General features: G+C 37.9%; 2 protein-coding genes across 4 annotated transcripts; both read left to right on the top strand.

Annotated features, from left to right (window-relative positions):
* The first annotated feature begins 403 nt into the window (after positions 1-403).
* Positions 404-5621, top strand: LOC110456223. The gene is made up of 3 exons (XM_021506821.1): positions 404-630; positions 3555-3659; positions 4286-5621. Exons 1-3 carry the CDS (start codon positions 598-600, stop codon positions 4490-4492), a joined length of 345 nt encoding a protein of 114 aa, XP_021362496.1. The 5' UTR covers positions 404-597; the 3' UTR covers positions 4493-5621.
* Positions 5622-6792: 1171 nt separating this feature from the next.
* Positions 6793-25247, top strand: LOC110456246 (cholinesterase-like). 3 transcript variants are annotated; one of them, XM_021506854.1, is made up of 5 exons: positions 6793-7149; positions 17527-19819; positions 20360-20601; positions 21434-21465; positions 24793-25247. In XM_021506854.1, exons 2-5 carry the CDS (start codon positions 18453-18455, stop codon positions 25084-25086), a joined length of 1935 nt encoding a protein of 644 aa, XP_021362529.1. In that variant the 5' UTR covers positions 6793-7149; positions 17527-18452; the 3' UTR covers positions 25087-25247. The 3 variants fall into 3 exon arrangements, with proteins under 3 accessions (XP_021362529.1, XP_021362532.1, XP_021362531.1); XM_021506857.1 differs by lacking the exon at positions 24793-25247 and adding an exon at positions 24638-24722; XM_021506856.1 differs by lacking the exon at positions 24793-25247 and adding an exon at positions 22867-24615.
* The last annotated feature ends 1747 nt before the right edge of the window (positions 25248-26994 follow it).

Raw genomic sequence — 26994 nt, forward strand, 5'->3', positions numbered from 1 at the left:
AATGCAGAATTTTACCAAAAGCAGCTGCGTAAAAGTTTATCTTAAAAACCAAAACTTCTGATAGTAATCCCTAGATAAATCCGTTAGTCTAAACAGAGATGTATAAAGGCAGTAGTATAAACGTCTCCGGTCTAACAAATTAACGTATTATTGATTATCAGTTACCTGTGCAGTGTACTCTGAGTCTCGGCTATGTAAATCAATTTTCCTTTGCTTTGTTTAATTTCCTGATATCCCTTACTGGAGTACTTAGAATGAGGACCACGCCATGTCGTTCATCAAAGACAGCTAACTAATTTAAAAATGATCAACATGGTACACTGTTTCTAAGAATATCTCGTATTTATTGTTATCGATAAGAGTAATCACACCTGTGAAGATTTCACCTGTGTCCACCTTGACGACGCTGTTGACTTCCGGGACGCGCCAGTAGTGAAGGAAGCGAGAGTGTTTGGAACAGTCAAGCTGGGTGTTGTTTATATAGTGCTTTGGGGCGTAAGAGTCTTGTGGCCAGCAATTCTGCCATGTCGTTGTACAGGTGTGTCTAATAATCAGGTTAATTACCGGTGATTGACAGGTGTGACATCACGAGACAGGATGTGTCGATGGGGCTGTACCACAACCAGCACCGTAAGTCTACATGTCACTAGTTGTAACCACTTACGTACATTGTTATGACACACATCTATAATCTATAAGATTGCTATGAAAACAATTTCTTCTGGTTGTCTGTATATTTATAGTGTTATAAAATGTACATGTATGTAGACCTATTAAAGACAATAATTTGATCACGACTATCGTATCATATACAGATATTATTTTATTTTGGTGTATTACCTCATGCAATATCACTGATATGTATCATGAAGTGGAAAATGTATTTAGATAATCTTAATAAATGTATTTATAAGTAGTAAATGTTACGGACGTACCGGTATAAGTGGTAAGCATGTGGGAACGTGAATTGTCGTTTCAGACGTACATGTGTAAGTAGTAAATATATCGGATTATCGTAACAGAGGTACAGGTAAAAGTGGTAAATGTATGGGATTGTTGTTACAGACGTACGTGTGTGAGTGGTAAATGTATGTGACTGTTGTTACAGACGTACGTGTGTAAGTGGTAAATGTATGTGACTGTTGTTACAGACGTACGTGTGTGAGTGATAAATGTATGGGATTGTTGTTACAGACGAACGTGTGTGAGTGGTAAATGTATGGGATTGTTGTTACAAACGTACGTGTGTGAGTGGTAAATGTATGGGATTGTTGTTACAGACGTACGTGTGTAAGTGGTAAATGTATGTGACTGTTGTTACAGACGTACGTGTGTGAGTGATAAATGTATGGGATTGTTGTTACAGACGTACGTGTGTGAGTGGTAAATGTATGGGATTGTTGTTACAAACGTACGTGTGTGAGTGGTGAATGTATGTGACTTTTGTTACAGACGAACGTGTGTGAGTGATAAATGTATGGGATTGTTGTTACAGACGAACGTGTGTGAGTAGTAAATGTATGGGATTGTTGTTGCAGACGTACGTGTGTGAGTGATATGGGATTGTTGTTACAGGCGAACGTGAGTGAGTGGTAAATGTATGTGACTGTTGTTACATACGTACGTGTGTGAGTGGTAATTGTATGGGATTGTTGTTACGGACGTACGTGTGTAAGTGATAAATGTATGGGATTGATGTTACAGACGAGCGTGTGAGGGGGGTAAATGTATAGGAGTGTTGTTACAGACGTACGTCTGTGAGTGATAAATGTATTGGATTGTTGTTACAGACGCCCGTGTGTGAGTGGTAAACGTATGGGATTGTTGTTACCGACGTACGTGTGTGAGTGGTGAATGAATGTGACTTTTGTTACAGACGAACGTCTGTGAGCGGTAAATGTATGGGATTGTTGCTACAAACGTACGTGTGTGTGTGAGAAATGTTTGGGATTGCAGTTACAGACGTACGTGTGTGGGTTGGGAATGTATGTGACTGTTGTTACATACGTACGTGTGTAAGTGATTTGTGTTTGGGATTGATGTTACAGACGAACGTGAGTGAGTGGTAAATGTATGGGATTGTTGCTACAAACGTACGTGTGTGTGTGAGAAATGTTTGGGATTGCAGTTACAGACGTACGTGTGGGAGTGATAAATGTATATAACTGTTGTTGCGGATGTGCATGCGTAAGGGGTAACAGTATGGGATTGGTACAGACGTACACGGGTAAGTGGTTAACCTGTAGGTTCGTGAATTTTCAATCCAGACGTAAACTTGTGAGTGGGAAATGTTTTGGTTTATCGTTACGGACGTACAGCTATACGTGGTAAACATGTAGATACGTGAATTGTCAATACAGACTTAAATGAGTAAGGGGTAAATGTTTTGGATTATCGTTATGGACGAACAGCTATACGTGGTAAACATGTAGGTTGTTACAGATGTACGTGTGTAAGTGGTGAATGTATGTGACTGTTGCTACAGACGTACGTGTGTAAATGGTAAATGTATGTGACGGTTGTTACATACGTACGTGTGTGAGTGACAAATGTATGGGATTGTTGTCACAAACGTACGTGTGTGTGTGAGAAATGTTTGGGATTGCAGTTACAGACGTACGTGTGTAAGGGATAAATGTATGGGATTGATGTTACAGACGAGCGTGTGAGGGGGGTAAATGTATAGGAGTGTTGTTACAGACGTACATGTGGTGAATGTATGTGACTGTTGCTACAGACGTACGTGTGTGGGTGATAAATGTATGGGATTGGTGTTACAAACGTACGTGAGTGAGGGATAAATGTATGGGATTGTTGTCACAAACGTACGTGTGTGGGTGATAAATGTATGGGATTGTTGCTTCAGACGTACGTGTGTAAGTGATAAATGTATGGGATTGTTGTTACAGACGTACGTGTGTGAGTGATAAATGTATATGACTGTTGTTGCGGATGTACATGAGTAAGTGGTAACATTATGGGATTGGTACAGACGTACACGTGTAAGTGGTTAACCTGTAGGTTCGTGAATTGTCAATCCAGACGTAAACTTGTGAGTGGTAAATGTTTTGGTTTATCGTTACGGACGTACAGCTATACGTGGTAAACATGTAGATACGTGAATTGTCAATACAGACTTAAATGAGTAAGTGGTAAATGTTTTGGATTATCGTTACGGACGTACAGCTATACGTGGTAAACATGTAGGTTCGTGAATTGTCAATATGGACGTACATGACAATTGAGTAAGTGGTAAATGTATATGACTGTTGTTGCGGATGTGCATGCGTAAGTGGTAACAGTATGGGATTGGTACAGACGTACACGTGTAAGTGGTAAACATGTAGATACGTGAATTGTCAATACAGACGTACATGAGTAAGTGGTTAATGTTTTAGATTATCGTTACGGACGTACAGCTATACGTGGTACACATGTAGATACGTGAATTGTCAATACAGACTTACATGAGTAAGTGGTAAATGTTTTGGATTATCGTTACGGACGTACAGCTATATGTGGTAAACATGTAGATACGTGAATTGTCATTACAGACGTACATGTGTAAGTGGTGCGGCACGAGGTACTGTAAAGAGTGTCTCCATGGCGACTTCGTCGGTCAGATGAAAGAGCCGGCAAAGTGCAGGATATGTAATCAGGTAAGTTTTCCCTATCCTGATTTTTTCAGATTTGATCAGGGCTGAAGTACTAACGTGGGAGGGAGTTTCGTTTCGTCCAACAGGGAACAAATTTCAATTTTTGTTAGGGGCATTTTATAGAAGCACTTGTAAGCAAATACTAGTAGTTTTTCTTGGTCGGGATTTAGTCTGAAAAAATGGCAATCGCCTTGTTGCCTGACACGTCAGTTTGTGCAGTAATTTGAATATAGATCATTCAAAATCAATAAGTATTTTTGTTTCGAAAATTTGAAAAAATATCTTTGATTGTAAGTCATGAAACTCCAATCATGTTATAGTATTCCATGTCTTATTGTTTGTCAAGAAAAACAATTGCTTGCTTGTCAATTGAGAATGCGAATATTTTAATCTTATTCCATATTGATCCAAACAATATACCATCGGACAATTCCGTCAGTTGTGGTATTTCCTTAAATTTTTGGAATTTCAACAAATGATAAATTTCTTGGTATAAATGTAATTTTATTTTCGTTTTGATACAAAAAACAAGACAATATACACGTTTTTGTGAATTCAAAAGTGAAAAAGGATCCAGTTATTAAACTTAAATAAGTCTAATCCTTATACATTTCCGGTATCACAAACAGATACGGTGTCAAGGCGCACGAGTGGAATATGTTCCTCACCAAAATAAACCGGAAGACGGCGACAATAAGCGCGGAAAGTCAGCTCCTGCAGGACGAGGGCGCTCTCCAGCGAAAAGTGGAAGACCTACAAAGTCGGCAAAGGGATCAAAGAGTGCCAAAGGAAAGAAGTCAGGGAAAAAATCAGGAAAGAAGAAGAAGAAGAAGTAATGAAACTTAATATGCATTAACTGCCAAATCGTTATTTAGAGAATTTTACGTATTTGATTTTATAGTTTTATAGCTCAATAGTACCTCTGGACTAGTGGGTAGGGTGGGTGGGGTATCAGAGTGACGACACTATACGGCAATGTCGTTTATTATAGTGAAGTCACCCTTGCTTTACAAAAACAAAACCCTTTTAACTACTGAGAAGTCGGTTTAAATTATGATAATATAATAAAGCCTAAATACTATTATCATTGGCGTTTTGTCATAAATTTTGCTCAAATCCTGATTATTAATAGGAAATGACAATTATTATTATATAATATTGGGTATACAATAAAACCTCAATGCAATGCCACTCGTTATAGTTGCCACCTCGCTTACCGCTAGCATATCTCAATGCCTTTTTTTCCTTGCTTTCTTAGGAATTATTTTATACATTTTTCTCATGTTTTTTGCCAAACCCCTTTATAACGCCAAAATTTCTCTGGAGAACGAAATGTTACTGTATGTGTTACAAATTTTGTTTTAAATACGATTTATTTTACATTAAAACAGCGAATTCTTAATAACAAACACATACTATCATTGTTATTAGTAACATATTTCAGTTTATTCATGTTTTACGATATGTTAAAATAATTATTGTGACAAACTGATGTTTTCTGCGGAGTTTGTCTGTCCTCCCTACTATCTTTTATTTTTTCGTCAAAAGCCGATTCTTTGAATAATGCAATGCCTTTTTTGCTATGATGTTTTTATTCTGATAACTTTAAAATTCGTTCCTGCATTATGTTTATCATATATGTATTAGAGAAGATTACATATATTATTTTCTTTTTTACAATTTTAGCATATTGTTATTTTTGTCTTTAATTATATACATGAATTAACATAAATATGAATGCTACAGTCTAGTAACTTTAAAGGGTAAAGACAAACAGAACTTGCTACTCTTTTAAATATGAAAAGTGGACACTGTCGAAGTGCTATTACTGACAATAAGCATTTCTCAGTAAAGGTGGGAAGAGGTGGATACGTGTTCTAATATATGTAGACTGTGATAGCAACATTTCCTGGTGAAATACACTTAACCTGTTACGACCTAATAAATCCGGTAGTTGTTTACCAGTCTTGTTTTTATTTTGTTTGTAAATGTATTTACCCTTGGTTTGAACTCTGAAACCTCTTGACCATCATTTTGACTCACACACTAGCACATAGATTCTCCACCAATGTGATGTGATCCGTGCTGGTCAGAAGGACACCTTTCTTGTCAAATTAAGGCCAAAACGAGAAAACTTTTTTTCCCCAGCTGTGACGACTTCTGTGGTCACATAGCATCTATTTTATTTCTGTTATTTTAAACTTTCAAAAATTGTTTCATGTAACTGTCGCATAAAAAGAAAAAAGTCCTTGGGGTCAGAGATACCCCCAGCGGGAGCAGAGACACTCCTAGCCGCCGCCCCCCTACCTTTCAACAGATTTATGGGTGGGATAGTGATTTTGCCCATGAACCTGATTTTAGGTGTTTCGACAGGAGCGAAGGACAAGTCACTAGAAGATGGAAATTTGATAGGAAAACAGGTTACGTAATTAAAAGATGGGACGGTTATTGTCATGGACATTTTTCGGGATTTACTAGTAAGGGCCTCGTGACAGCCATGGTCATATGAATACGGGTGCCAAGGACTTCAGATGTGAAGAGAGTACTATTACACGTGTTAAAGGTTTAGATAAACACTTAGTTAAAAGTCTCCCCGAGATATATTGCAGTGTCCATTTAGTACTAGAAATAGTAACTGTCACGTTGATGTCGGACACAGATTCATCTTATTAAGAAAAAGTCGCAAAAACAAAATGTTAGGGAAAACATTTGGATACAGCGGCGTTGTGTGGTACCGTTACATTCCTAACCTACCGATGTCAGTCACGTGATGTCCACATATCGGTAATGAAACTATATTCGTTAATCTGATATTTATTTATATAATTAAAAAGTCTATTAAAAACATCTTTAAGAAAAGGCCCGTACCTTTAAAGGTCACCTTATCAACCGACTGAAATGTCACCAAGAAAATGTCAAAGATACAGTGATCCAATCAATCACTTAAATATCACACAGGTATTAAGCCGACGATAACTTATTACAAATAAAAAAAAAGTATATTAAGATCAAACACGATGGGAAGTGATGCATAAATTAATATTTTTAATTTGTTTTTAATGTTCGTGATGACCTGGGTTATCAGAATGCGAGGTTTCTCGAGATGTGGCTGAAAGCATTGTAGACATCAGTACGAACCCTTCCGTGAAGACCCTATATAGTGACAGAGGAGTGAATGGCCAGTCGGTCGTGTTCTGTTGATGACCCAGTCCTCATATATGTCAGAAGAAGAAAAAAGGACCTACATTCCTCGCCTTGTTCCCCCCGGGCATAATAACATGAAACGTTACCGTTGCTAAATGTATTGTTATCTATATGGTAAGAAGTATAACGTCGACATCCAGCAGGTGAACAGTCCACGAGCTACCGTCGAGTCTGTTATCGGCACAGTACCGGTAGACACTGACAGGTGGACATGATGTGGTGATGATGAGGTGATCAGTCGGATAAACAGAACAATGTAACACGGAGAGGCTCGTTAGACTGGATACAGGTAAGTTACATATCTTCAAACGCACGAGGGCATTAGAGACATGAAACAATTAGGCTTACTCAGTTTAAGGATGACTCACCAATCTACGTTCAGTTACTTATTCAGTAATTTCTTACAGGTCAATAGTAAAAATGTATCAAAAATATTCCTTTGTCAATCTTGTATTGGCCAAACGAATCATAGATTTATGTCGCCATTGCCGTCATGATTAATGCTAATTACCTTACCAACTGACAACACTCGGGAAGAGATAACATTCTTTAAGGATAGTAGGTCTATAAACGGCATTTTCATGTTTTCTCGGTCATTATCTTCTCAGTCCTGAAGTTAAATCTTCGTCTGTGTTTTAATTTTTAGCACGTCACCAGCTCCGTTTAATGATATTTGACCGGGTTGGGTTGTTTTAATGTTGTGCTATATATGTGTACTCAATTGCATAATGACAAGAGGTGAAACAGCTGTTTGTTTCGCGGTACTATATATAAATACATATCTAATCAGACATGACCATATCATGTGTTTTGCCCTTTCCGAATACCAAAGTGATATATTCTACTGCATAGTAATAATATGATCAGTGACAACACACGATATCTATAAAACATCACGATATCTATAAACACGATATCTATAAAACACCACGATATCTTTAAACCACGGACTAAGATAGCAATTAAATTTCGTGCTATAAACAAACTCGTGTAACATCAGTGACAACACCACGATGTTTATAAACAAACTCGTGTAACAACTCAGTGACAACACCAGGATATCTATAAACAAACGCGTGTAACATAGTGACAACACCACGATATCTATAAACAAACTAGTGTAACATAGTGACAACACCACGATATCTATAAACAAACTAGTGTAACATAGTGACAACACCACGATATCTATAAACAAACTAGTGTAACATTAGTGACAACACCACGATATCTATAAACAAAATAGTGTAACATAGTGACAACACCACGATATCTATAAACAAACTCGTGTAACATTAGAGACAACACCACGATATTTATAAACAAACTAGTGTAACAACTCAGTGACAACACCAGGATATCTATAAACAAACTAGTCTAACATAACGACAACACCACGATATCTATAAACAAACTCGTGTAACATTAGTGACAACACCACGATATTTATAAACAAACTAGTGTAACATAGTGACAATACCACGATATCTATAAACAAACTCGTGTAACATTAGTGACAACACCACGTTATCTATAAACAAACTCGTGTAAAATTAGTGACAACACCACGATATCTATATACTAGTGTAACATAGTGACAATACCACGATATGTATAAACAAACTAGTGTAACAACTCAGTGACAACACCAGGATATCTATAAACGAACTAGTCTAACATAACGACAACACCACGATATCTATACCCAAACTCGTGTAACATTAGTGAGAACACCACGATATCTATAAACACGATATCTATAAAACACCACGATATCTATAAACACGATATCTATAAAACACCACGATATCTATAAACAAAATAGTGTAACATAGTGACAACACCGCGATATCTATAAACAAACTAGGCTAACATAACGACAACACCACGATATCTATAGACAAACTAGTGTAACATAGTGACAACATCACGATATCTATAAACAAACTCGTCTAACATTAGTGACAACACCACGTTATCTATAAACAAACTCGTGTAACAACTCAGTGACAACACCACGATATTTGTAAACAAACCCGTGTAACATAGGGACAACACCACGATATCTATAGACAAACTAGTGTAACATTAGTTTGTTTATAGATATCGTGGGGTTGTCACTGATGTTACACGAGTTTCTTTATAGATATCGTGGTGTTGTAACTAATGTTACACGAGTTTGTTTATAAATATCGTGGTGTTGTAACTAATGTTACACTAGTTTGTTTATACATATCGTGGTGGTGTCACTGATGTTTCACGAGTTTGTTTATAAATATCGTGGTGGTGTCACTAATGTTACACGAGTTTGTTTACAGATATCGTGGTGTTGTCGTTATGTTACACTAGTTTTTTTATAGATATCGTGCTGTTGTCACTATGTTACACGGGTTTGTTTATAAATATCGTGGTGGTGTCACTAATGTTACACGAGTTTGGGTATAGATATCGTGGTGTTGTCTCTATGTTACACGGGTTTGTTTATAAATATCGTGGTGTTGTCTCTAATGTTACACGAGTTTGTTTATAAATATCGTGTAACATTAGTGACAACCCCACGATATCTATAAACAAACTAGGCTAACATAACGACAACACCACGATATCTGTAAACAAACTCGTGTAACATTAGAGACAACACCACGATATTTATAAACAAAATCGTGTAACATCAGTGACACCACCACGATATCTATAAACAAGCTAGTGTAACATTAGTGACAACACCACGTTATCTATAAACAAACTCGTGTAAAATCAGTGACAACACCACGATATTTATAAACAAACTAGTGTAAAATAGTGACAATACCACGATATCTATAAACAAATTCGTGTAACATTAGTGACAACTCCTCGATATTTATAAACAAACGAGTGTAACATAGTGACAATACCACGGTATCTATAAACAAAATAGTGTAACATAGTGACAACATCACGATATCTATAAACAAACTCGTGTAACATAGTGACAACACCACGATATCTATAAAAAAACTAGTGTAACATAACGACAACACCACGATATCTATAAACAAACTAGTGAAACATAGTGACAACACCACGATATCTATAACTCGTGTAACAACTCAGTGACAACACCAGGATATCTATAAACAAACTAGTTTAACATAACGACAACACCACGATATCTATAAAAAAACTAGTGTAACATAACGACAACACCACGATATCTATAAAAAAACTAGTGTAACATAACGACAACACCAAGATATCTATAAACAAACTAGTGTAACCACCAGGATATCTATAAACAAACTCGTGTAACAGCAGTGACAACCCCACGATATCTATAAACAAACTCGTGTAACATTAGTGACAACACCATGATATCTATAAACAAACTCGTGTAACATTAGTGACAACACCACGATATTTGTAAACAAACCCGTGTAACATAGTGACAACAGCACGATATCTATAAAAAAACTAGTGTAACATAACGACAACACCAAGATATCTATAAACAAACTAGTGTAACCACCAGGATATCTATAAACAAACTCGTGTAACAGCAGTGACAACAACACGATATCTATAAACAAATTCGTGTAACATTAGTGACAACACCACGATATTTGTAAACAAACCCGTGTAACATAGTGACAACACCACGATATCTATAAAAAAACTAGTGTAACATAACGACAACACCACGATATCTATAAACAAACTCGTATAACATCGGCAACAACACAACGATATCTATAAACAAACTCGTGTAACATCAGTGACAATACCACGATATTTATAAACTAACTCGTGTAACATCAGTGAAAATACCACGGTATATATAAACAAACTCGTGTAACAGCAGTGACAACACCACGATATCTATAAACAAACTAGTGTAACATAGAGACAACACCACGATATCTATAAACAAACACTTGTAACAACGGCAACAACACAACGATATCTATAAACAAACTCGGGTAACATCAGTGACAATTCCACGATATTTATAAACTAACTCGTGTAACATCAGTGAAAATACAACTGTATCTATAAACAAACTCGTGTAACATAAGTGACAACACCACGATATCTATAAACAAACACTTGTAACAACGGCAACAACACAACGATATCTATAAACAAACTCGTGTAACATAAGTGACAACACCACGATATCTATAAACAAACTCGTATAACATCGGCAACAACACAACGATATCTATAAACAAACTCGGGTAACATCAGTGACAATACCACGATATTTATAAACTAACTCGTGTAACATCAGTGAAAATACCACTGTATCTATAAACAAACTCGTGTAACATCAGTGACAACACCACGATATCTGTAAACAAACTCGTGTAACATCGTAGCCAGAATTTCCTCTGGCCCTTTCACCAGACTATATATATGTCTCTGTAACATCAGTGACAACACCACGATATCTATAAACAAACTCGTGTAACATCGTAGCCCGAATTTCCTCTGGCCCTTTCACCAGACTATATATATGTCTGGTGTCTATAAACAAACTATACAGACATCTATATGTCAAAATGTCAAAGTGTGGGGTTAGGGCCAGGAAACTCGGGCTAGAAATATCGGTGATAACACCGCGATATCTAACAGACCTGGATTAATCAACGACATGAACTAAACCAAAGAAACTGACATTACCACGATACCTGTAATTAGACTCGTTTTTACCTGTGATAACACCTTTACGTTGTTGACGCCAGTGTCTGAGGACGGCTTATCCATCACCTGGTCAGGTGTATCCGATACTCAATCATTGTCGCGTAAACAATTCCATGTTCAAAACAAAACGATCATCTGTAGAAAAAGCCGGTATATGGCAGGTAAAACCTTTAAATATTACACAATTATTAACCATTAATGAGGCTAATATATAACTATGCATAACCTGGTTATTTGTTAGTTTACCTTGTTATGGATCTGACACTCTGATTGTGGTTTGCATATAATGTGACCTTGTGACAGTATTGTTTTTTTTTCAAGTTCAAATATTTTATTTTCGTGTCAAACACGTAGTATTCATAAAATCAAAATACATATATACCTTTGAATATAAAATGTGTCTAGCCAAAATGACTTATTATACACGTTATAAGAACAATCACACTATTTACTATCTTCAGACATGTGATGTTATTAACCAGTCTTTGTAAAAACAATTGTGCTGGATAAATATTTTATTAGTAGCAGGACTATAATTTGCATATATATATAATACCATGTACCCCAACAGGATAAGAGGTATATACAAGAGTGGTTGGGCCTATCCCTACCGACAAATTATATATGTCCCACACCCCGTACCTGTACATGGGAGCAACATACATCTTCTAGTTCTCCTCCTCCACTTAACACAAAGTTGCGTAGCTTGTGTTTTTTGGAGAACTGGTTCACACATCACATATCTGAACTGTTCAAATTTGTTCATATCATTGACAAATTTATATGGATGTACATTGTTTGTTTTCGTTAAAATTACAGATCTAAGATCATCATGGAATATACATTCCATTAAAAATGATACTCGTTTTCTACATCATTGTTGCACAATTTACATAACCTAGTATTGACAGGAATGACAGGTCGGGCATGCCTACCCTTTGCAATATCAAGGGGCAAAGAACCACATCTAAAGTTAAATAAAATGTTTCTTTTACATTTGAGATGAACAGATTTTACATAATCGCTAGTGACAGGCTCATACTTGTATGTTCTATATGAACGCAGTTTATTACCATTTACATTGTTTGTGTCATCCCACAAAGGCAACTGCCACTTATCATCATCTTCAAAACTCAGGACATTCTTAATATCCTTCATATGACATCGAAGAATACAAATTGGTAAGGTATCGTACCGTAACGGAGCGGATCCAGGAGGAGAGGGGTTCCTGGGGTCCAGACCCACCACCCACCCGCACTCCTTTTTACAGGCATTTTTAAAGCGATGATGATATTTTTTTGGCAATTTCATACTTCATACAGTGCTACCTTACGAATAGTGCTTGCTGTGATTGCTTTTCAGGTCCGAAGGTCAAAGGTCAAGGTCACCATAACTATAAATAGAAAATATGTTTCCGTGCGATGAACTCAAGCTTCATACGTTGCTTTCTTACTAAAAGTGCCTTGTGACAGTACTTACGCATTCCATTTATCTATATTTTTCTTTAAATTGATCCTTTTACCATTATATATTTCCCCGTTATCTCGTCTGAGGACATTGTTGTTAAAATGAAAATTGGAAGACACATACTCTACACCAAATGCAATCTACATACTAACTTCAGGCAGAGACGTACCTCTCTGCTTCAGGTACCCCCTTACCAACCTGCTGACATCCCTTTGATGTCATACCTGTACACAGGTATATAGGTGTGTCTTGGGCCTCCTGCTGTCAGCACTGGACACAGGTGTTTAGTGTTATTTACTTGTACACCAATTTCACACCTAAGTATGCTAAGGGAGTGGATCAAGATGATTTTCATTATTTAACCAAGATGTTAAATTATAACTTGTTTATGCTACAACATGTATAGGGAGAAACAAAAGTGTTCGAATCTCATAATTTAATTTAATTTTCGAGATAAATGTAATCACGGAATTAGATTATTTATGTCCGTGATCTGATTTAGCATCGCGTACATAGGTACTGTATTGTATACAATTTAATGTATAACTGTCGATATTTTTCTGTTTATTTGAATTGTAGACCTAACATAAGACACCATGTCGTCGATTTGTCATCAAACGGTGATACTAAAAATAGTGACATTTAAAACAGCAGACACCAACGTTGAAGTTATTTTGTAAACTTTTTGGACCGTAGAGTAACCACAGTATATAACTTTGCAATATAAATATTCCGGCACAGAAGAGACGTATATATTACATATATACGTCTCTGGGCACAGCAACTGGTCACGAAGTAGTGTTGTTCAATGACGACACGACTGAACATATAAAGTATATACGTCTCTGTGTAAAGTCTCTGTGTAGAGTAAGGAAAATGATTGCAAACTGACTTTCCAGCTGAAATTTAGAAATATCTTTGATCGACAACATTGAGACAATTTTTGTTTAATTTCCATCAAACTCGTTCATTTGAAAAATTCAGAGTCGTCAGTTTGGAATTGGTTTCAATTAAACTCACTGTCTGGAAATTCTGGCAAATTCTATATGGCTGGATACCATCTGATTCCTCAAAACTGAAAAAAAAAAAAAATCGCAATCTAACGCTGTTTGACCATGGCTGTTCTCGATATCGCCTATTCCTTCGATGGTGACCGCTACTGGCGTTGAATTTGTGACGTCACAGCCGATATGGGCAAATTCACCGCGAGTTACGATTATGGTAATTAGTAGAAGAACAGGTGAAAATCGTACAATTTACACGTCAATATCTCGGTATTGGGATGACCGATTTTTATGCTGTTTTCGACATTTTTGTGTTTGGATCATATAGAATAATTATGTTTATTTCTATTTTCGTAACTGTAAATCTTCAAGGTCCATTCTTGTGTGAGCACTTCGATTGTCTCGATTCATGCACAGGGGTTCGTTACAAATGTCTGAAATACACATATGCTATACTGATATGGGTAACAGCACACATAAACAGTGCTGAGACCTATATCAGTATAGTATATGTGTATTTCAGATGTTGGTAACGAACCCCTGTGATTCATGTGACAATTATGATAGCAAACCAGTACATCAAACGAAACATAATACACTATAGATATACCTCCTCTCTGAAACAGCTTTCAACTTTGAACTTCACTATGGAGTCCACTTACACACGGTATGTAAGTATAAAGTGATCAATGCGCATGTCCAGGTTTGTCATTAACATATCAGCACTAGTTAGACAATGACAAAGCACATCATCAATAACTGATAGGTCAAAAATCAGATCGGTAGAAAAATGAAAGAGTTGTTGATATTAGACCTCAAATTGTCGTGTTGATCTTTAAGACAAGTCCTGAAGGTGTGTCGACCATGCATGTATGTTTAGGAAGTTTTATGGAATTTAAAAAAATAGACTTTTTTACTTTTATTCAAACATCTAACCTGTATTGGTGACTTTGATAATTGTCTTGACGTTGAAGCGAGGCTCAAAAACTTACTCCACGCTTCACCTCATATATAATGATGGCTCTAACATAAAAAATCGGTTTTTTTTCTCTCTATAAGTATGGATCAGAATATATTTAAAATTAGTAACATTTAATATTGTGTGTTGGAACGTGATTCCTATATTAAATTGCTTTTAAGTCAGTAATGGCTGGTTGTTAAGATGGTTTTACCTGAATTTGTGAAATGTATCTTTTTATGTATGTATTAACATGACACTATAATATAAAGGGGATATAAAGAAGTGTTACTTGAACGGGGGTCCTGTGTAAGATAGTGTTACTTGTTCGAGAGTCATGTGTTGGGGCCTGTAACCTGTACGGAGGTCCTGTGTTGGGTTCTGTTATCTGTACGGAGGTCCTGTTTTGGGTTCCGTATCTGTACGGAGGTCCTGTGTTGGGTCCTGTTACCTATTCGGAGATCCACTTTTGGGTCCTGTTACTTGTAAACGGAGGTCCTGTGTTGGGTCCTGTAGCCTGTATGGAGGTCTTGTGTTGGGTCCTGTTACCTGTATGGATGTCATGTGTTGGGTCCTGTTGCCTGTACAGAGGTCCTGTGTTGTGTCCTGTAACCTGTATGGAGGTCATGTGTTGGGTCCTGTTAACTGTACGGAGGTCATGTGGTTGGTCCTGTTACCTATTCGGAGATCCATTTTTGGGTCCTGTTACTTGTATACGGAGGTCCTGTGTTGGGTCCTATAACCTGTATGGAGGTCCTGTGTTGGGTCCTGTTACCTGTACGGAGGTCTTGTGTTGGGTTTTGTTACCTGTACGGAGGTCCTGTGTTGGGTCCTGTTACCTGTACCGAGGTCCTGTGTTGGGCTTTGCTACCTGTTCGGAGGTCCTGTGTTGGGTCCTGTTACCTGTACTGAGGTCCTTTGTTGGGTCCTGTTACTTGTTCGATGGTCCTGTGTTGGGTTTTGTTACCTGTATGGAGGTCCTGTGTTGGGTTTTGTTACCTGTACCGTGGTCCTGTGTTGGGTCCTGTGTTAGGTCCTGTTACCTGAACGGAGGTTCTATATTAATGCAAAATACATACAACTCAATCAGCTTCTCTATACAATGAGACTTAAAGACAGAATAAATGAATCTTCAACAAACCACTTTATCAATATGCAAGTAATCACACTTTTGTTTAAAATCTTCATTTCTAACGCTATCAAAACCAAAGGCCGATATCATATTTTCGTTCTAAATAGCTGGAATTTATACTTGTCTGCATAATATGATATATGTACTTTGTCTTTACCTGGTTGTGACCTTTAAAGTCAAAGGTCGCATAGCTCACTAATTAGTGACATTTATAGCCCTGGTACTTACAGGCGCTTAGTGTTTATAATGTCAATGAGGTCACATGAATATCGGACAGTACACCACATATATGTATTACGTTTCTCCTCTGTATAATTACCTTACATTGCCCTAAAATGTTCTCCAATATTGTCAGTTATCTTTTTCCCTTCTAATGATTCAAATTTCTATAAAAAGAATATTATCAAGCAATACCACATCACATGACCTCAAACTTATTACATAGAAGATGCTAATCTCTCCCATTAACCTTTCTATCGAATACTTGCTTCAAGAGGTCAATGAGCCAAACTTTACAAGCATTTACAGTAGAAGAAAACACACTAGCTGAGAACACTCTGAAAAATAAGTAAACTATGTAGTAATTTGAATGTTCCTGTTATTCCACAGGGACAGCTCGTAAATATATGTTGATCTGGGTTTAATCGTTGGTTATTTACTCCAGTCTAACCCCATACGCAAGCGGAACAACCACATAACTGAGCACCATGTATATCTCGATCTACTGAGCACCATGTATATATCGATCTACTGAGCACCATGTATATCTCGATCTACTGAGCACCATGTATATCTCGATCTAACGAGCACCATGTAATTCTTGATCTACTGGGTGGAATACTCTAATACTTTTCATATAATGGTTGTGAATCAAGATAAACGTATGGAGAGTATTCGTCCCGCGAAACGAAATAAAATAACTATTTTATAGTATTTGCTAAGGATAATTATCAATGGCTCGTCAGTACTCCCAGGTTTTTGCGGTAGTACACATACTAGGTTCCACTTTTCACATCCCTATAATAGATCTTAGCATACATACTGGTTCCAAATTCGCATATTCCTGTGATAGTACTCAAATACTTACTAGGACACAGTTCAGGTGTCCCTATATGGCAGAACTCAACACATCTACTAGAACACAATTTTCAGTAAGCTAAAATATTACTCATGCATGTACATATTGGGGCCCAATTCTCATATCCCTGTGATAGTATTCAACCGACACACCGGGGCTCATTTCTCAGGTCCCTGTGGTAGTACCTACTGATTCTTTCTAAAAAACACCTTATTATACACAGACCAGTAATAGCAGACTGTAATACATGCTAAAACATAGCGTGTAACGAGTAAATATATTTTGTTGTTAAATTCAGTGCGATACAAGTGATATGATACAATACATTTTTTGTTTTTTTTCAGAATATCGCCAACATGATGTCCGAGCCTTGGCGACCCCATTTTCCCGTAGCGACAATCGAAGGATTTTACAGATTTAATGATAGACAATGACATCAAAATTACTGGTCATGTCGCATGAATGACGTCACAGAGGTGACCACATAACATGTTACTTTACTATCAATGATGTTATAGGATGTTACTGGCTACTACTGAAGATAAAACAGACTTCACACTGACGTCATACAAGATTTAAAAAAAACTAGCGCAATGTACGTGCGCGTCCGGACTTTGCCTTTCATGTGTAGAAATGTATCTTGCCGGTTTCTTCATCAAATTATTCCGTCACACGCCGTTCAATGGGATACTGTTTTGGTTTGATATTGTGAGAGTGACACGATAGACATGTTGGATGTCACAGTGTTATGACATCCCGGTATCTACAGTAACGTAATTGGTTGTGTGAAGAAATGATGACTCATAAAAACGAAACTTCTATACAAGAACAATTTAAACAGATTGTACTGTTATTGTTGATGGGAATAAAAGAAATATAAATCATAAAATCTCCTGTCCGAGGTTTGTACATTGCCTCTGGATTATTACTGAGGGAGACCTATTAGTGGTGTACACACGTTGACAGGTGACCACGTCTGTTGTGGGGGATATAAGACATGTCGGCACGTGTGTAGAACACGTCGCTCGTGAGGTTTGCCAGGTTAGGATGTATATCACTATCACGACCCATTTATGTTGTACTCATGGCAATGCTTCCGTTCAATCAGGACTTAGTCTGGACGGAGGAAACATGAAGCCTACCATCATATCTTCTTTAGAAGTTCGAAGAACACCTTTCTCAAGTGTCCAACGGTGATTACATTCAATTTGGATTCTGTCAATGATCGGCACATGAACACCTGTACGACTAAGAAAATGTGCTGAGCGTGATGTTGAAGACTGTTGTAGCTTTAGATATGTGGAGATTCATTTATCTCATCATGGTCTACATCCACCAAGGGACATCTAATTCCGTTATTCGTGTAAGCGGGGGACTTATATCGGGTGTACAACTTTCGACGTCACAAGGTCACGTGATGTCCTTTTTAGGTGTGCAATATGCAAAAGCACCTATAGGCAAACTTCGGTTTCAGAAACCGGAAGTTAATGTTAAATGGAATGGCATTCAAAATGCGACAAATTTAGGTCCGATATGTATGCAAAGCATTAGAAACGATGATCTTCAATTGCTAGAAATGAGTGAAAACTGTTTATTTCTCAACATTTACGTCCCTGGCGATATTGATAATGCAAACAACGATCAACTTCCGGTTGTTGTGATTGTACATCCTGGTAACTTTCAGGAAGGTTCCGGTGCAATGATCGATGGGAAATCCATTTCAATTTCTAATCACGCGATCGTAGTGACATTTAACTTCCGGCTTGGGGTATTTGGGTTTCTGTCACTAAAACGGACCTTTCCAGGTAATGCGGGTTTACTGGATCAGGTGGCATTGCTACAGTGGGTGAAACAAAACATTGCGCATTTCAATGGAAATCCGAAAAACGTGGTGTTGATTTGTGATTATTTTACGTCTCAAAAGCATATTTCAAGTACTTTTCATAACTTATATGAAAAGATCATTACGTTCAATGATGATTATGAGGTTGGAAACATCGAGGGAACAAATGCATACTTTAACTCTGATGATATAAAACAACGATGTGCGTCGATTGGTCAATCATTTAATAGATGCTTACTTGAGTTTGATCCATTTATTCTTCTGAATGCATCAACGAGTTCTACAGGACTACGGAAACGTCCACTGTTTTGGCCCGTGCCCGATGCTAATTTCCCAGAAATAGCCAAAAGAACTATTTCGGGCGGATTTGTTTCTTTATTAAATATTGCGGATCTGATTCTCACCGACCTACCATTTCTAATCCGAAGGAATAGTCATCAGAACAATTGTGACGTGACAGACTTTGACGAAATAAGCCACCACGTGGTTCAACTATTGGCTAAAGATATGGACGAGAGATCAAAGCTGTTGATGCTGAAAACGTTGAGAACGTTCTACAATACGCACCCGGAGGATTGTTCCGGTGGCGCCAAATTGTTATCTGATTATCGCTTGTCCGGCGTTCTTTCTTTTGCAAACTCGTATTGCACTCAGAGTTTGACCCTACTGGCCATTGCAGAAATGTCCAGTTCGAATGAACTAAATATAAACACCACATTAATGTGCGTATTGACCAACTGTAGCACGAGTGTCCACTCCGCCAATCAAGCTTTCGCCCAGTTCATTAGATATGGGTAAGTATTCGTTCAAAATCGACGGTGTTGAAATAATAATTAACTGGCCTATCAATATTTGTGAAATTGATTTATGATCGAGGCACATATCCACAATTGAATATTGAAATATTAATATGCATTTCAAAGTCCCTAAATAATCTGTGAATCGAGTTTAGAAAGGCATATATTTTTCTTCATTTTTTCATGTATGATATTTTTGTGTCATACCGATTGAACGTGAAAGTACAACTCTGATGCATTTGAGGAAATAACACTTTTACAATTCAGTAAACCATGTGATGCTCTATCGCCAAGAAATAGTGTAATGTATTAACAAAAAATAGGCTACCACCAGATACTATTGTTATAGATAAAACAAAAGCTAGACTACCACCAGTCAATAGTGTTATGGATTAACCAAAGGCTAAGCTACTAAAAGCAAAATATGACGTATACAGTTAAAGATAAATACCACCAGGCAATTTTGAAATGTCACCTAGCGATTGTGTATATAATTGACCAAGCATTTTTTTTGATATTGACTTCTGGTGTCTACAGCTATCCAACTTTCGCCGATGATCGGATCGTGTGGAGACCATATACACAGAGGTCTAAGAACTACCTGTCCATCAGCGACAGCGTTCTGACAACAGGTGATGTCAAAACATGGCCATTCGACAGACTGGAACTACTTTGGTTTGACCTTTTACCTTCACTTGGCGTAAAGGTCACATCAAGTAAAGTAGATAACAGGAACACGGAAGTGCACATACCGCAGAATGCATGTATAACAAGCTATGGTAATTATCAAATCATATCTCTCCAAATCTACAACACCTTACCTTATCAAACTTCACACCTGACCGGAAAAACATCAGTTATGTTTTGCATGTAACATGTCATAACATTTCAATACAAATAACAGGAAACCCATATCACACGTACAGTTGAGACCAAAACAAAAATACGTAATATGTACTGGCAGATGTTCACAGGAAGGAGAACTGTAGGACTTCAAAATAAAAATACGTAATAAGTACTGGCAGATGTTCACAGGAAGGTGAACTGCAGGAGTTCAAAATAAAAATACGTAATATGTACTGGCAGATGTTCACAGGGAGGTGAACTGCAGGACTTCAAAACAAAAATACGTAATATGTACTGGCAGATGTTAACAGGAAGGTGAACTGTAGGACTTCAAAACAAAAATACGTAATATGTACTGGCAGATGTTCACAGGGAGGTGAACTGCAGGACTTCAAAACAAAAATACGTAATATGAACTGGCAGATGTTCACAGGAAGGGGAACTGTAGGACTTCAAAACAAAAATACGGAATATGTACTGGCAGATGTTCACAGGAAGGTGAACTGTAGGACTTCAAAATCATTTTCATGTCGATGTATAGCCTATTGATTATACATGTGCTTACAATGTAGGTACCACTATATTGAATATGCACCATGAACTACGATATGTACACGTGTAGACTGTTACTTCTATATTGTTTGAACATGTATAGTTGAGTCATAGTTTCCTGATCTGTACCATTTTATGGACTGATTGTACCTTAGATACTGGTATATTAAAAAACAATTATATAACCTATACTCTTATGTATTTTTATTTCAGCTGAAGCACAGTGGGGCCTATCTCCATCACAGGTAAGTTGGTTAGACTCCGAGATAGTAAATGAGACGGGCCATAAACGTATCACTTGACTTATTTCCGGGACAACCACTGTTTCATGCCCAATCAGATAACAATCGTTCCCGTTTATTGATCACTGTCTTGTCTCTGTTTCGGGTCAGACGATTTGTCAATGACCAACTTAATCCCCACATGGTCATTAGTTGGTTCATGGGCACGTTGATCCGCCCATTAATTGGTCCATGGCCACGTTGATCCGCCCATTAGTTGGTCCATGGCCACGTTAATCCCCCCCCCCCTCCAAATTATTTGGTCCATGGCCACGTTAATCCCCCATTAGTTGGTCCATGGCCACGTTGATCCCCCCATTAGTTGGTCCATGGGCACGTTAATCTCCCCATTAGTTGGTCCATGGCCACGTTAATCCCCCCATTAGATGGTCCATGGCCACGTTAATCCCCGATATGATCATAATTAAGTTGGTTTATGGCCACGTTAATCCCCCCCTCCAAATTAATTGGTCCATGGGCACGTTAATCTCCCCATTAGTTGGTCCATGGCCACGTTAACCCCCCATTAGTTGGTCCATGGCCACGTTAATCCCCGATATGACCATTAATTGGTCCATAGTCACGTAAATCAACAGTATGGTCGATTGTTGTTCCATGGACATGTTGACACCGAAAGGATCATTAGTTGGTCAATAGCCACCTCGATCCCCGGTAAGATCGCTGGTTGTCCATGGTCCCTTTATCCCAGGTATGAATGGTCACGAGAGTCTTACATAACTTTCTGATAATCGATTAGAGAGCATTGAATCATACGAGTTTATATCTAACACATGTTATTTCGACCCACCTATTTTTTTCTACATACATTAGTGCTGTGATCTTGATTTTGTCGCCATTGATTGACACCTTTGTCACCGTATGACCCTCCCTCGACCCAACCAGACCTACAATTAAATATAAGCAATTGAAACATCATAACAGTTCTTTACAATGTATAAGTCTGTCATCAATGTACTAAAGTCTTTGTGTAAAAGTACAAAATTTAGCGGTATGGAAATATTCGCGTTTTTCTCGTTGAATAAAATAGCGCGTATAAATAAAAAAACTCAACACGCAAATATCTGTCAATAGATTATTTAGATTATGATATAATATTTCAGAACCGGTGCCCACGCGAAAATGTCCACATTGTAAACAGTTTAGAGTCACAACCCGAATATTTCAACACACGAATATGTTCTCTTTTACAGTATTTGATAGGAGGGGTTTAATTACTTAGGCCAAACGGCGATATTAATATATGATTACCGTATATGTTCTGTTACAGTTAGAGGCCCCCCTCTTCAGTCTGAGACTTATATCTTGGGCACACTTTTTATGATTACCGTATATGTACTGTTACAGTTAGAGGCCCTCCTCTTCAGTCTGAGACTTATATCTTGGGCACACTTTTTATGATTACCGTATATGTACTGTTACAGTTAGAGGCCCCCCTCTTCAGTCTGAGACTTATATCTTGGGCACACTTTTTATGATTACCGTATATGTACTGTTACAGTTAGAGGCCCCCCTCTTCAGTCTGAGACTTATATCTTGGGCACACTTTTTATGATTACCGTATATGTACTGTTACAGTTAGAGGCCCCCCTCTTCAGTCTGAGACTTATATCTTGGGCACACTTTTTATGATTACCGTATATGTACTGTTACAGTTAGAGGCCCCCCTCTTCAGTCTGAGACTTATATCTTGGGCACACTTTTTATGATTACCGTATATGTACTGTTACAGTTAGAGGCCCCCCTCTTCAGTCTGAGACTTATATCTTGGGCACACTTTTTATGATTACCGTATATGTACTGTTACAGTTAGAGGCCCCCCTCTTCAGTCTGAGACTTATATCTTGGGCACACTTTTTATGATTACCGTATATGTACTGTTACAGTTAGAGGCCCCCCTCTTCAGTCTGAGACTTATATCTTGGGCACACTTTTTATGATTACCGTATATGTACTGTTACAGTTAGAGGCCCCCCTCTTCAGTCTGAGACTTATATCTTGGGCACACTTTTTATGATTACCGTATATGTACTGTTACAGTTAGAGGCCCCCCTCTTCAGTCTGAGACTTATATCTTGGGCACACTTTTTATGATTACCGTATATGTACTGTTACAGTTAGAGGCCCCCCTCTTCAGTCTGAGACTTATATCTTGGGCACACTTTTTATGATTACCGTATATGTACTGTTACAGTTAGAGGCCCCCCTCTTCAGTCTGAGACTTATATCTTGGGCACACTTTTTATGATTACCGTATATGTACTGTTACAGTTAGAGGCCCCCCTCTTCAGTCTGAGACTTATATCTTGGGCACACTTTTTATGATTACCGTATATGTACTGTTACAGTTAGAGGCCCCCCTCTTCAGTCTGAGACTTATATCTTGGGCACACTTTTTATGATTACCGTATATGTACTGTTACAGTTAGAGGCCCCCCTCTTCAGTCTGAGACTTATATCTTGGGCACACTTTTTATGATTACCGTATATGTACTGTTACAGTTAGAGGCCCCCCTCTTCAGTCTGAGACTTATATCTTGGGCACACTTTTTATGATTACCGTATATGTACTGTTACAGTTAGAGGCCCCCCTCTTCAGTCTGAGACTTATATCTTGGGCACACTTTTTATGATTACCGTATATGTACTGTTACAGTTAGAGGCCCCCCTCTTCAGTCTGAGACTTATATCTTGGGCACACTTTTTATGATTACCGTATATGTACTGTTACAGTTAGAGGCCCCCCTCTTCAGTCTGAGACTTATATCTTGGGCACACTTTTTATGATTACCGTATATGTACTGTTACAGTTAGAGGCCCCCCTCTTCAGTCTGAGACTTATATCTTGGGCACACTTTTTATGATTACCGTATATGTACTGTTACAGTTAGAGGCCCCCCTCTTCAGTCTGAGACTTATATCTTGGGCACACTTTTTATGATTACCGTATATGTACTGTTACAGTTAGAGGCCCCCCTCTTCAGTCTGAGACTTATATCTTGGGCACACTTTTTATGATTACCGTATATGTACTGTTACAGTTAGAGGCCCCCCTCTTCAGTCTGAGACTTATATCTTGGGCACACTTTTTATGATTACCGTATATGAACTGTTACAGTTAGAGGCCCTCCTCTTCAGTCTGAGACTTATATCTTGGGCACACTTTTTATGATTACCGTATATGTACTGTTACAGTTAGAGGCCCCCCTCTTCAAGTCTGAGACTTATATCTTGGGCACACTTTTTATGATTACCGTATATGTACTGTTACAGTTAGAGGCCCTCCTCTTCAGTCTTATCTTGGGCACACTTTTCATGCTGGTCATCATCACGGCGCTGTTCCGAATCCTGTGTCACTTCCGGGGCAGGAAGTTCTTCAAGGCGGAAGGTCGGGGAACGTCCAAGAAAACTGGAGAAATTTCAACGAATCATGTGGGGACGCAGAATCATGTAGTCTTGCCAAACCATACTAGACCACAGAACAACACCAGGTCGCGAAATCGTACCGAAAATGACAGTCTCGCCGGGATACACTGTCACACTGTTCATTCCACGACACCCATGTAACAACTCGCCGGGATACACTGTCACACTGTTCATTCCACGACACCCATGTAACAACGAAGTATGCGTTTGTTGTAAATTGATTTCTGTGTTATTGGAAATTGCATTATATTTATATTTTGTAAAGCATTATTGATAATGTTTATAAGTTGCAATAACTTGTGTCCAATCCTTTTGTTATTATATTGCAATAAAATATGTTTCAACTAAACATGTAACAACTGTCTGTATACATAAAAGAAATAAACAATAAATAATGCTGAAACATAATTCGTGAATACTGTTTATTCATATATATTTTTCGGGTGCAAAGGGTCCATATAGTTCAGTTTTGTAAAGCGTCGGTCATTGGACCTCAAGGTCGTAAAGTTCACATAGGTTCAGATCTCGAAGACGGCGGGATCAATATCTCCGAGGGTCTCAATGAGAAGTGGAGGAGGCACACACTTGGACAGATTGAAACAGGATGTGATGGCGTCGAGACGCTTTACCATTTAAAAAAACTCTACCCTCCTAGAGAGGAGCAAAATCTCTTCTGGATTGGTTGGTTAGAGTGCGGACCCAGAACTTTTTCGTAAACATTTTCTTCAGGTTGGTAATTATGGTTATAGGAAGGTTTATGTGGTATGTTTCGGTGACTGAACGGTATACTTCATCAGACCTTTACTAGTCACCGAAACGTCACATATAAACACGTACCTGGCTGTGTTATATGAACCTTTCTTAAATACTGGCCCACAACATTTAGAACCGTGACCTAAACCGCCTCCGGCAAACACACGCACACCAATACACGGTATAAGAAGGAAAGACAAGTGCTGGTTTCCCCTCCCTGACAACTTATGGAGTGGAAGTTTAGGTGATAAACCCGTTACAATATTTAGTGTCAATCATGTACATGTGCACCCATTCTATCAAAACTTTGACGAGATTTGTGTCACCAATGTCAAAATGGGCGGGGCAGCTTACCGTAACCGACCCAATTTCTCCAAATGTCATGGATTATTTATGGACAAAAAAAAGGGGGGGGGGGGGGGGGGGGGTCATTTATTGATTTAAAAAACCCATTCGATACTGTTTGGGTGGAAAAAATCAATCGCAAACAATGTCCGAGTCATATGTAATCTATACTTAAATACCAAGTCATGTAATCAGAATGGGAATGAAATGTCGGACTTTTTCATTTGCAATGTCGGGGTAAAACAAGGGGAAAACTTATCCCCATTCTTATTTTCCCTGTATCTAAATCACACAGAAAGCTTCTTTATAGAACACAACATTTCATCATTACAAGAAATCGAAACAGCTTGCCGGTCACATATTGGAGTGTATTCAAAATTGTAAGGAATATGATAAATTTAACAAAGCTAGAAAAAATATATCTGAACAAGCAAACAAGGCACTTAACAGGAAAATTAGAAATATTTTATTACCAGTAGATTTGCAACTTAAACTATTTGATTCACTTGCAACACCCATTATGATGTATGGAGTGAGATATGGGGATTCAAAAAAGCTGGTATTGTTGAACAAACCCATTTGAAATTTTGCAAGAAGATCTGAAATCTAAGGAAAAGTACTCCAAACTGTATGATATATGGAGAGCTTGGTCGTTACCCATTGGAAATAGATATTAAAACAAGAATGATGGCTTTTTGGCATAAGCTAATCTCAGGTGGCAACAAATTATCAAGTACTATCTATTTTTTGATGCTTCAACAGAATGGTCATTTAGAACTTAAATGGTTGAATTTTATCAAGACTTTAATCAATAATACTGGTTTTAACCAGGGACGTATAGTGAAGGGGATTAGCAACTCCCTCTCTGCCTTACCAATTTTATGACACGTCAATCTAGACTTACCTCCCCCTGATTCCGGACCAGATAGCGAGCGCCACCTATCTCAATTT

Source organism: Mizuhopecten yessoensis, unplaced genomic scaffold (assembly GCF_002113885.1).
Source record: "Mizuhopecten yessoensis strain PY_sf001 unplaced genomic scaffold, ASM211388v2 scaffold8573, whole genome shotgun sequence".
In the NCBI taxonomy this organism is placed as follows: domain Eukaryota; kingdom Metazoa; phylum Mollusca; class Bivalvia; order Pectinida; family Pectinidae; genus Mizuhopecten; species Mizuhopecten yessoensis.